We start from the raw sequence: 13478 nt of genomic DNA, 5'->3' as shown, positions 1-13478 counted from the left end.
AATTAAATAGTCAAACGAACTTACCTGTAAGTGAAGTTCGACTGTAATTATTCTTGTTGTTGCATTGTCCGAAGATGATTAGGAAAACAGTTGTAGTCTCGGCGTTAGTCCGTGGCGTCACACATAATTTTAAAGATTAAAAGCTTAAATTTCTGAACGCAGCCATGCACATTGGCAACACTGCGTCTGCAACACTAATTTCATTAAGTTCATAGCCATTTATTGGTTTTACAACATAGGGTTCATGTTTATATTTATATAACATGAAGGATCTGGGTAGGGTGGGACTAATCATCTTCGGACAATGCAACAACAAGAATAATTACAGTCGAACTTCACTTACAGGTAAGTTCGTTTGACTATTTAATTATACTTGTTGTTGCATTGTCCTCTATGATTAGGAAAACAGTTGTAGATGTTCAAAGACCAGTTGTAAAAACAATAACCATTTGTTTAAAAATAACAATCAACAGAGTTATTTTTTAAAAAATATACACTTCTTAATTAAATATATAACTGAACAGTTATATATCTATTAACTGCGTAATTCAAACTAATTCCAAATATCATTCACATTGTTGAAGAAAAGGTTCTAAGAAAACTTTTATTAATTATTGGTCTGTTATGAAAAAACTTGCAAAAAATTTAAGACTCTCCAATCCAAGCAGCCGTTCGTCGTATTTCATCAATACTTCCCCACTTGCTGAAAACTGCTAATGTTGTTGCATGTCGGGTACTGTGTGTTGAAAATACACTAGTGTCAATTCCACTCTCTTCCATGGCTCTTTTGACCCAACGGCTGATTGTACTGAAGCACACAGCTTTATATGGCTCCTATGTAGATACAAATAAGCTAGTACTTTTAAAATCACGTAAACCCTTTGTAACTTTTAAATTGTTGACCACCGCAGTGGCTGGACATACTCCTTTCCTAGCATTAAAGAAAAGGATCAGTTATAAAAAGTTGACCCTGTTTGGTCCTAAAGTCTTGATCAATCTATCTTTTACAAATAGATTGATGAATTGATTAATACAGTCTTGTTTAATCATTATATTAATAATATTAATCAGGGCTACTGTTTGAGCCCTTTAACCCGTGGCCAACGTTAATAAGGTTTTCTTGGTAACAATCTGCAGATAATTCTTTCTCTAGAGTATAATTCTTTTCAATATAATCAAGTACAAAGACATATCCCAAGTATTATTATATTTGGGTTTGGGGGTCTTAATTTAAAAAATCCCTTGAACAATCTTTTGATCTAATGATCGGTATCCAAATGTGGTCCTATAACTAATGATAGAGCTAATCTTACGGAATTCAAATTACCATATGTTACTAACTGTAACTCTTTCATTGAATCACAAAGTACGGTACTGAAATAACTTCAGTAATGGTAGGCTTAGTAATGTTTATATTTATGGATTTAAATACTTAGCCTATGATACTAATGCACATGCATGCATGATTTGCATGATTCAAAGTATCTTTAGATATTGAATTCATCAAGACAAGAACTGCTTCATCACAAATTCCTAACTCTATGTTTTCCTGATAATGCTTCTACCATCAATACCACTTTCTTATAAAAGGGGTGTAACAATCTGGAATTATGCAAGATAAGGACTTAGAAGGTAAAAATATAACAGGTTCCTTTAACAATAATCTATTAACATTAACAATAACCACTGAGTGACCCAATGGGGCACAACTATTATACCTGTTGCTTTGTCTGTAATTTATTTTCTAGGGTTTTAAGAACCATAGAGAATGGAGGAGAAATAATAAATAAAATAAGCTGTATTTAGTCCAAGGAATGGTGAAAGCATCAACTGCAACAGCTCCTAGGTCTGGTTGCCATGACATATAAGTGCAACACCTTGCATTAGTATATATCAATAACCTTTGGATTGTTTATATTGCTCAGTTCCCATTTTGTAATGTCTATCTTCCTATCTTCCTTCTAGACTCAAAAAAGCTATCACACTATCTTTAGTGTTTATGTAATTAGCATCAAACAATAGTCTTTTAAAATTCACACCATTGCCAAATATTCTTAGAAATCCTATGTAAAAAATTATATTAAATTCCTCCTAATCTATTTATACATATAGGTTACAGCAGTAATATTATCACTATTTCTTCATTTATAAGCAAACATTTTTAAAACAAAAAAGGCAGCTATTCATTCCAGTGAATTTATGTGAGCCCTAGACTCTTTAATTAGCCTAAATTCTAACTTTAATCATAATTTTATACAGTAATTCTTTTATAAGCTTGGAAAAAACAATAAAAGAATATATTTCTTTCCTTTTCAGTAATGTTAAGAGTCATATCTATAGTATTGTATAGTAACAATAAAAGTTACAGTTGTAACATCACACTTAACTATTCTCTTTGCTCGGCTAACTATAAATCCTAATGTTTTTAGTAAATTCACAGTTGCTTGTATGTTTTGTATACACTGTTGTTATAACAATTTTGTTTATGTAACATAATAACATAGTTGTTTCATATACTTAAAAAAACAAAAAGTCATCTAAATAGATAACTGATATACAACCTCTTTCTCTTAAGAAAACCATCATTGGTTCATGATTTTTGTGAATGTTGATGGAGCCGTACAAAGGCCCAAGAATAAAACATAAGTATTTAACTGATAGTGTTTTCCTTAAAAATAAATCTTAAATATTTCTCACTATCCTTGTTGATACTTATCATATAACAAGTATATTTCAGATATAAGATGACAAGAACATCATCTTTTTGTAAAAACTTGCACACTGTTCGGTATTTTCCAATTTGAAATACTCAGTTTCAACAAAATTATTTAAATTCTTTAAACTTAGAACAAAACGAAAAGTTCCATTGCTCTTTTTAACAAGGAAAATAGGTGAACACAATGAATCTTTTTACAGGTTTGCAAGTTTGTATTGCTTTCATAGCAAGTACTTAACTGGTTAATTTCTGCGGTGATCTGTAAAGATTCTAGTTCAGAAAACCTATCATTTTGAGTACAACTCTGGTATGGTTTACTATGCAAAAGGATTGAATATCCTGCAACCCAACCGAGAATAATTGGATCTTGAGTTAAACTCTGGTGTGGTTTATCACACAAAGGGGTTGAGTATCCCGCAACCCAACTGAGAATAATTGGATCCTGAGTTATCAAGTTTTCAATTATTTAAGTGGTAGTTAAGTCTACTCACCTGTTGGTTCATTTGCGTTGAGGTTGACTCCTCTTGCTCTCCCTGGTCCTGACTGCTGCTGGTGTTCTGGGTGACGGCCCCCCCTCTTTTTAGCATCTGCCTGAGGAGGACCCCGCCAGTTTAAAGCTTTATTATTATTTATTTTAGGAGTACCTGTCTGAGGCACCCATGTACTTCGCTTTGTAGTGAACCTTTTTGTTTCAGCCACCTCAGTTCTTGACCAGATCTCTTGACTGATCTTGCTGTTCTGATCTCTTCTCCTAGATCTTCACCAAATAGATAGATTTCTGTTCCAGATTGCAATAGAAAATCTTTCACATTTTTATTTATAACTGATAACAGGAGGGACTTACGTCTCTTTCTATCTAAATTTATAGTCACAGAGTAGGATTGGAGCATCATTCAGTATTCTAATGATATCCATCTATGTCCTTAATTATCTCTCATGCACATTTGAAGACATGAACCCAGACATGCCAAGGCTGTTGAGGTTTGTTTCTGTTTTGTTTGTATCATTTGGTCACACTTCTGGGATTATTAATCATTGATTGTAGTGCTTACCTCCGGGTTTAACAAAAGATGCACCATTAATTTCATGTTGGAGAACGGTGAATTTTCATCAGTATGCCATTCCCCCAATCACCTTTGTGCTATTTGTTTGTGTAACTCTCCTCCTACTCTCACCAGCTGTGACTTCACACCTTATATGTCTATTACCTGAGGATCCAACATCTCTTCATGTGGTAAGACTTCAGGTAATTCTCATAAAGATTCTATATTTTCCACATTTACATCTTGTTGTACAATGTACATATGTATCATTTTGTTGAGCATTGCTCAATTCTATGCATTCATTATCCGGAGGGACATTTTCAATGTCTTCCTCCATGTAGTGTGATAATGTTAATGGTGTCTTTCCAGTTTCTGGAAGTAAAACACAATGCAAGCTGTGCTTATGGTACAGCATGTGACTTATGGTACAGCATGTGGCGTATGGTACAGCATGTGGCTTTCGCCACATCACAATATAACCATGTAAGTTCCCGCAGAACTTCCCTTGAAGGTTATAAAGACTCAACCGCGTGTGCTCCCACAGAACACCCCAGAGGTTGATTATTTGATAGCTTAGCAAGACTCAACCGCGTGTGCTCCCACAGAACACCCCAGAGGTTGATTATTTGATAGCTTAGCAAGACTCAACCGCGTGTGCTCCCACAGAACACCCCAGAGGTTGATTATTTGATAACTTAGCCATTGTAGACCACGTACGCCCCCGCAGGACGTCCCACAGGTCAGGCCAGTTCTTGCTAGAAAATAACCGGCCTTGTAAATGCTCGTGCGATTCCTTGTACATAAGTATCTATCGCGCATGAAATAGCAAAATGTCGCCGCGTCCTTTACATACACATGCAAAGCGCAAGACGCCCAGGCACAAAAGTAAAAACACACGTTCTTTAAACGGTGTAGCGTTAAATGTTTTGCTGCATAGCGAAGCTATAAACTTTGTTGCAAACTTGCAAAAGATGAAAGGCCGGCCATTTTCGTACCATCATCGCTCGAATCGGAGCTCAAAGTTCCTTTTCAAGTTTCTTCAATTTCTTCAGCAGTTTTAGATCTTGACTCCGACTTTATCTTTCCCATATTACAGTTTTAGAAACACTTATTTTAACTAAAAAATGGTAAAAAGGTGGGAAAACGTGACGCCGTTACGTGACATAAAATCCGAATGAAATTAGTGTTGCAGACGCAGTGTTGCCAATGTGCATGGCTGCGTTCAGAAATTTAAGCTTTTAATCTTTAAAATTATGTGTGACGCCACGGACTAACGCCGAGACTACAACTGTTTTCCTAATCATAGAGGACAATGCAACAACAAGTATAATTTGAAAAGACTTTTACACGTATTGAATTTTTAAACGAGCAACAGACTGAACTAAAGTAAATCTTTGTAAATCCCATAATAAAATTTCTTTAAACATATAGTCCAGTCATTTGGTAGATAAAAAGGGCGTTACCTGGAATGTTTTCCGGGAGTGTTGAAAATTGGTGAATTTATAGATTTGGGTATGCTCTTTTCGAATTTCAACTTTGCCACCTCGTACAACCGCCGCTCGCGCCGCCATATTGAAAAAATGGCGCCTAAAAACGGTTTTTTATTAATATCTCCGTTTCGACGCATTTTACGAAAAAATATTTATCTACAAAATTAAACTAGAGAAAATTTCCTACAATTTATGTATTGATAACATTTTCGTAAAATCAATAGTTTTTGGCGTACAAGCGCCGCAAAGTATTTTTCATGAGCACCACCACGGGTACAAACAATGTGTGTTGTGCAGCAACGACTGTCGCAACCGAGGGCTGGGCTCGCTGTCATTGCAGAGGTAAGTCCCCTGTTTGAGGAGTGGCTAGAGAGGCGCCATGGCGTCCTCACCTACCGCCTGACGCAGGTGCTTACCGGACACAGGAGTTTCGGTAGGATCCTGTTTTTGATTGGGCGGGAGGAAACGCCCGGGTGTCATAACTGCGAAGACCGCCCGGAGGACACGGTGGAACATATAACATAACACATATAACATCAGAAACAGGAACATACCGAACCTACACACATTGTTTGTACACGTGGTGGTGCAGATGAATAATACTTTGCGGCGCTCGTACGCCAAAAACTATTGATTTTATGAAAAAGTTATCAATACATAAACTGTAGGAAATTTTTTCTAGTTTAATTTTGTAGATAAATATTTTTTCGTAAAATGCGTCGGAACGGAGATATTAATAAAAAACCGTTTACAAACAACGTGTGTTGTACAAACATTGTTTGTACGTAAGTTTCGGTAGGTTCCTGTTTCTGATGTTATATGTGTTATGTTATATGTTCCACCGTGTCCTCCGGGCGGTCTTCGCAGTGAGGACACCCGGGCGTTTCCTCCCGCCCAATCAAGAACAGGATCCTACCGAAACTCCTGTGTCCGGTAAGCACCTGCGTCAGGCGGTAGGTGAGGACGCCATGGCGCCTCTCTAGCCACTCCTCAAACAGGGGACTTACCTCTGCAATAACAGCGAGCCCAGCCCTCGGTTGCGACAGTCGTTGCTGCACAACACACATTGTTTGTACACGTGGTGGTGCAGATGAAAAATACTTTGCGGCGCTTGTACACCAAAAACTATTGATTTTACGAAAAAGTTATCCATACATAAATTGTAAGAAATTTTGTCTAGTTTAATTTTGTAGATAAATATTTTTTCGTAAAATGCGTCGAAACGGAGATATTAATAAAAAACCGTTTTTAGGCGTCATTTTTTTAATATGGCGGCGCGAGCGGCGGTTGTACGAGGTGGCAAAGTTGAAATTCGAAAAGAGCATACCCAAATCTATAAATTCACCAATTTTCAACACTCCCGGAAAACTTTCCAGGTAAAACTACCAAATGACTGGACTAATATTCTATTCGGCCAGTGTTTATGGTAAGCTCGCTATTTCTATATTTGAAATTTTGAAATAATAATGGCGGCTCGCACGAGCCGGCGACCGTTACGCCGATGGGTCGAGCAGCTGGGATCGCACCTGCCGCACAACAGCTGAGCAAGGACCGCCTTACGATAAAGACTTTATACTTCTTTTAAAAGGGGGACTTTGTTACAACGAAATGTCAAATGCCTTCAATAAAATTTCGACTTTATTACAAAAAGCCTAAGGTTAAAAGTTGAAAAAGGGATAGCTTGATGTTCTGGCGGATACATGTTCCTTTTATAATACCATCAAAGGATCTAGCAAATATTTTTTTTTATCGAAAATCGATAAACAGGTTCTTAGTGAAAAAATTGGATCTTTTCTGGCTCCAAAATAAACAAAGAAACATGAAAATACGCAGTGTTAGACCATGCATTGCGTACATAGTGTTATACGGAATGCGAATGCTGGACAAAAGCCCGCAACCTTCAGCATTCCACACGTGGAATTCGAAGTAATCCTTGGACGAGAGCACTTCGGTAAATTGCGGTCAAGCCGGTGAATGACGATATTCATTCAGAGCAATTATGCTTCATAGCTATGGAGAAATTTCCAGAAAAAATACGGTTTATTTCAAAAACGCTCTCGACCTCGAAAAGGTATTGTTTTTATGCTGAACAATCTGTGTTCTGAATATACCCTTCATTTTTTAAAGAGGGTAAAATCATCCAATTACTTCTCCCGCTTTGGGCGAGGCGAGAGGGAGTGTCAGACTCTTACTGACTAAAAACCATCCCGTTCCTATTTCTGCCCTTCAAGCCGGATCCCCGGTAAACCCGCTAGGTAGTCCGCAGCTCCGAGAATACCATCCCTTACAATATTTACTTGTTCACCATATTAAAAAATAAAAATTGGATCAACTGAAATATAATCCTGCTCAAATGCTAGTCCTAGTTTCAACTATTCTCTACAGTCACGCCAATTACACCTAGTTGTCCTAATTTAGTTGAATGGACTAAAAATATTTACTGTGCTAAAATTGCTTTTAATTAATTGAGCAAACATGGTGTGTTTGAAAATATTTAGCTTATACAAAAATGCGGTCTAAATTCATAAAGAAACTTAAAGATTAAGTTTGTTTCAGTCGTTGGTAAGCAAATATACTTAGTGATTATCTTAAATATATGACTAAGAAGCTTAAAAACTTCCAATCTAAGCCTTTGAAATCTGATCGAGTTGGTAAACATTTGAGAACCAAGATATTTCCATCTGTGGTTAGTTTAGAAATTAATTTGTCTTAATATTGTTACTCACAAAGTTGAGGATGATAAATCTTCCCTACGATTGATAGAATTTGTTAATAAAGTATCAATTTACGCATTAAATCTGTGGATTGCCACATTCTTTCTTAAATACTGTTTCAACTTTATTCATTGTCCATAACGTAGGACTCATCATTCATCCAATAATTAGGTACTTTCCATAGAAAATTTAAGGCAAAAGTTACTTTATGTAAACTGCGTAAGGATCTCAAATTTACGCTATCTCAGGTTTTATGAGATTCGGTGCCAAAAATAACTTATTAAATATTATGTCTGACACGTTTCTTCCTTCAACTGCTTACAAAATTGGCAATTTGCTCTTGAATTTGTTTACGTCCGTCGTACAGCTGTATAAAAATGTTTTACTTTTTAACCGACTTCAAAAAAAGGAGGAGGTTCTCAATTCGACCGTATTTTTTTTTTTTTATGTATGTTAATCCATATCTCCGGTAGTTATAGACCGATTTGAGAAATTCTTTTTGTATTTGAAAGAGTACGATGTCAGTGTGGTCCCGTGTATTTTTTTTAAAGTCTGACCATAAATGTGGAAGATAATCCAGGGAACTCCTCAAAAATGAACAGAATGTGCTCTGCGTTTGAGTTTAAGTGATGTATATTAGCTAATCTTTCTCAGTAACCATAAAATTCAGGACAGATAGTAGCATATCTGGTATAGAATGATGGGTAGCTTGATGTGCTGTCTGATTTACATGTGTATGTAGGTACCTAATCTGTTTGTGTTATAGTCCGATTTGAGAAATTCTTTTTGTGTTTGAAAGAGTAGAATGGCAGTGTGGTTCCATATAATTGTTTTAGTCTGACCATAAATGTGGAAGATAATCCAGGGAACTCCTTAAAAATGAGCAGAATGAGCTTTGCGTTTACGTTGATGTGATGCATACTAGCTTATCTTCCTCAGTAGCCATAAAATTCAGGACAGATAGTAACATATCTGGTATAGAATGATGGGTAGCTTGATGTGCTGTCTGAGTTACATGACTGTATACCTATGTGGGTATCTAATCTGTTTGTGTGTTTGACAACTGACTATGTATGTAGCTTATGAACAGGTTACTGTTAGCTGTCGGCTCAGCAGATCATAAGTAAGGGTATCAGGTTAATATACATTTGAAAATAATGTAAATATGCGTCAATATGGATAGATATTAATATTATTCATTTAAACGGCGCTGTCTCGTATGAGCAGCGCGTTTAATAGGTCGACCCATACTCAAATAAGTTATTCACTAAAAATCAAGAAATAAAAAACAATTTTAACAAAAAAAAACCGACTTCAAAAAATAAATATTCCAAAACAAATTAATATGCACTAAAAAGTAAAATAAATAATTGCGTATTTTTCAACAACTTAATAGATCAACTAACTTTACTAACTCATCACACACATTATAATGTAAGTAAATTATTGTTATTTTTGGAGTCGGTGTCAGCCTAGGAAACGCCAACAACTAGCACGGCACGGGCGGAGAGGTGGTTGAGTACCTACTTACAACTGGTGTAAAACTGTAATGTTTTGTTGTTGTCATAATAGGTAAATAACAAACCTATCTTAGTTGGCTGACACCGACTCCAGAAATAACAATAATTTACTTACATTATAATGTGTGTGATGAGTTAGTAAAGTTAGTTGATCTATTAAGTTGTTGAAAAATACGCAATTATTTATTTTACTTTTTAGTGCATATTAATTTGTTTTGGAATATTTATTTTTTGAAGTCGGTTTTTTTTTTGTTAAAATTGTTTCTGCAATTTATTCATTGATAACATTAACAACAGTTGCATTCATAACGAAGCCTAATAAAGACATACTCTTTATCATATGTTACTTTGTAACTTTCAATTCGCAATTAGCAAAATTAAAAATTTTATATCCTTTGGTATGAGCCTTGGAACACAAGGTTCGACTATAAACCCAGAATGTAACACTCGTCCCATAAAACTCCTTACATAAATGTCTTTAATTATTTTCTACGATAATCAAGTTCTCCATTAGGTTTAAGTATCGTAATTATTGGGAAGCGAGACTTGATCGATGTCGGAAATAACTCCTTTGAACCGCAGATCTTCTCCAAACCTGATTTTGTAAGATTCGATCCGATTTTGTGCGTACACACTTATTTTTACGGAAACCCTTTCGGGGAAAATTTCAATAAGATTGTGGCAACGACATTTTAGAGGGTGCTGGTACTGGGTAAACGATTTGAAAATATGCAAAAATGTCCGCTATCTTTAGTAAAAGGAAGGAAACGTGGAGTCGCACGTCGCAAAACGTTTTTTGGCGCGGTAGGGGAAAATGCGTCATGCTATAGATTGCGGTATTCATATGAATTGTCAACAAAGGGGTGTGTGTGTGCTGAAACATACAAGGGAGTATTAACCTGTAACTATAACACTGGCATATTTATTGAGTACGCCACAGTAAACATAAAACGCTATAAAGTCTACGCTCCATGTTGTCGGCGTCGTAAAGACCTGCCCGGAGCCAAGGCCGCGTCCTTCGTGAAGCTCCTGTGTGTCATGAAGACTCAATCGATCCACGGTTTACCTTCAAAACACTCGAAAATTTATGCCCTTCACAACACCGCGGATAGTAGCCTACATAGCTACATAATTTACTTTGATAGCAAACTTAGCTATTGTGTACTGTTTTTTGTCTAGGATTTTCGCGTCGTTGCTTTGTTTAAACCCTTGTAGAGGTCTCAAAATCTAATAAAATAAAGTATTTTAATTTGAATTTGTCAAACAGACGACCCAAGATTTTCCGCGAATTCTAGTAACTAACTATTACAAATCTGACTCCAAGACTTGTAGACGAGTGTTATCAAGAATCTTAACATGAAGACAGTGTAATAGAAAATCGCAACACGCTACAGAAATCGAGAGCATGTTTCTGATTGGTATCGAACGTGATCGGTGCCGATTAATAGCCTCTTCCGGGCAGCTAGCTTGTGTGCTTGTTGGATTGTTAACGATCTTCACATTAATTTATTGCTTAGCCGATTCTTGTTATAGATATTCGGAATATTTCTAGAAAACAATCTTACTTACATTGAAAGTAGTAGCTCTTTATTGGTAAATCAATCATACATTTTTATTGTTTGTTTTATGTTAAAAGTCCTTGGGTACCTTAATTCGCATTCATTGCTTCTCTTACTTTAAGCTTCTAAGGACCAAGAAATGAATAGATTTTCGGACTATCTATTTCAATCACAGTTTCCGAAAAGATTTTCCCATTTTTTTTCCATAATTTTGAATTTGAACATAACTACTTTGATCCCTATCAAAGTAACCATCTTCAAATTGAAAACATAATAAGCAGCACGCTCCAAACACATTCCATTGAGGAGTAACAGAGACTGCGCCGGACAGGGCATGTGTTATGAAGATGGTAAGCAATTAACGTTAATTAGGCGTCCCGCTCAAACGTTCACGATTGCCTGTGATCATTGCTCGTCTGAGAGCCTCTTATCTTCTATGGAGCCGAACCATTCAATGAAGAGCTGATGTTTATGGAAGGTCGTTGTTATTGATTTGTTGGGAAGACCTGGGGTGCTCCTAATAGGAGTAGAAAGGCATGAGTATCTTACTTATTCGGTTTCTACGAGAAGTAAAGGTTTGCTGACAAGAATTCTTTAAAGAATATTTGAATCATGATCATGGATGGTTTTTTATGGAATAGGTGGCAAACGAGCAGACGGATCACCTGATGGTAAGCGATCAGCGCCGCTGAGAGACACCCGCAACAATTAAAGTTTGTATAGTTAACAAAAATAATATACAGAAGAAATGTTTGGATAGTTAGGTAATGATCATTTTAAAAAGGTCTGGGATGTATTTATGCTACTTGCAATTGCAATAGCAACGAAGCTATCGAGTCTGATGGAACACGGTCACCCCAACTTACCTACGCATCCGCAACAACAATAGAACATCACGAATGCGTTGCCGACCATGGAGAAATTGAATTACGTATTTACGTCTTTTTGAAGAACCTTACGCTGCTTCTCGTAACTTATTTGGTACTGTTACTGTAAGTCTATATTGTTGTTGAATTATGAATAAATGAATGAATAATACAATCATAACTACATATTAACCTTTTTTCCGTAACCATGATCCCAAAAGACGAACTTAGTCATAACCTAATAAGACTAGATTCTAGATCACATCGTAAAATCCCATAGGCCTATCTCCAATCTTCCAGGCTAACATTATTACACATTAACCTACAAGAGCTGCTTGTACTACAAGTAAATTAATATTAAATGCAATTAATTCATGCCTATGTGAGTCATTGAATTGAACGTAATTTCCAACCGGTACCTATGCTTACTGCGGTTCAGACGGCACCAATACGTACCTACTATACGATGAGTTTAAAAAACAATGACGATTTAAAGTTAAAATATTGGTAACATTACTTACCTATCTTTATGTTTAAATAGGTAAACAAGTGAACTTAACTCATTACCCTCCTTTGCGACGAGTAGTCCGATAGTAAAAAAAATATCGCTCCTTGTCATAGATATTCTGACAATATCTGAATGCATAAATGAATGAGAAATGTAGTAAAAGCATGGAGTGTTTTAAAAAAATATTAAGCTGTTGTGTTTCCTTTTACAGGATATTGGGATGGCAAAATTATATGTATGAAAATCGTTTTGGTTGATCATATAAAATGTTTATGTTTAAAAAAAATCGTAGACACGTTTTACCGCATTTTCGTATTTACCTACCAATACTTTTAATAAATCAAGTACGTAATACAGGTGTTAAATATAAATAGATAATAATAATTTACCGCATTTAATCTAAAAGCGGAAGAAGAAACAATTAACACAGAAATAAATTAAGGAAATAGTGAACTAGTATTTTTATGACTGACTGACGAAAACAAATCATTAAAAAAATATTTTGACGTGATTAAACACGCGTGTTGTCGTGCATCGGATACTTTATGAATTAATTATCATAATAATTGATACAAGTAGTACTTACAGCTGCTGGACACATGGCATTCATTCAGCACACACTGGTAGATTATCCAGGATTCCAATTCAATCATCGTGGAAGCGGTCATTTTCGGCACCAAATAAATATTCGCACACAGTCAATAAATCAAAAGTCTAGTCCTATTCTGACAGATAACACTTCAATATATCACTGCATTACTATAAACGTTAAAAGCTAAATATTTTCAGTCAATGTTTTCAATTTGTAAATAACACGCGCGGTCTACAACACAAAACGTTGTTTTGATAGGTATCGCCCACATAGAACCGCGAGCTGAATGATTTGATTGGACCTCCGAGCCGTATCGGCCCGCCCGACAGGAACCCGGAAATTGAGACCAGTGTTGCCACTTTATTAAGATTTTCCCCTACAACAGCTGACAAACGTCAAATTCATAAAGTGATTTAAAAAATATTTGTCTTATTCATTACAAATAAAATAGTCAAGTGTTAGGTAGAAAA

The 13478-nt window shown here is 35.9% G+C and overlaps 1 protein-coding gene across 2 annotated transcripts in view; it reads right to left on the bottom strand.

Moving 5' to 3' along the window:
* The window catches only part of LOC118274212 (tumor necrosis factor alpha-induced protein 8-like protein), a 74482-nt gene extending 61141 nt beyond the window's left edge, over positions 1–13341 (bottom strand). Inside the window, exon 1 of one of the 2 annotated variants that reach the window (XM_035591643.2) lies at positions 13003–13341. In XM_035591643.2, the coding sequence (XP_035447536.1) occupies positions 13003–13084 (82 nt within the window). In that variant the 5' untranslated portion in view covers positions 13085–13341. The remainder of the gene's footprint in view (positions 1–13002) is intronic. The other variant, XM_035591644.2, reaches the window with a different exon arrangement.
* Positions 13342–13478: the final 137 nt, after the last annotated feature.

Source organism: Spodoptera frugiperda, chromosome 3 (genome assembly GCF_023101765.2).
Source record: "Spodoptera frugiperda isolate SF20-4 chromosome 3, AGI-APGP_CSIRO_Sfru_2.0, whole genome shotgun sequence".
Taxonomy (NCBI): domain Eukaryota; kingdom Metazoa; phylum Arthropoda; class Insecta; order Lepidoptera; family Noctuidae; genus Spodoptera; species Spodoptera frugiperda.
Note: the sequence above shows the minus strand (reverse complement) of the source record. Positions and strands in the feature narration are given on the sequence as shown.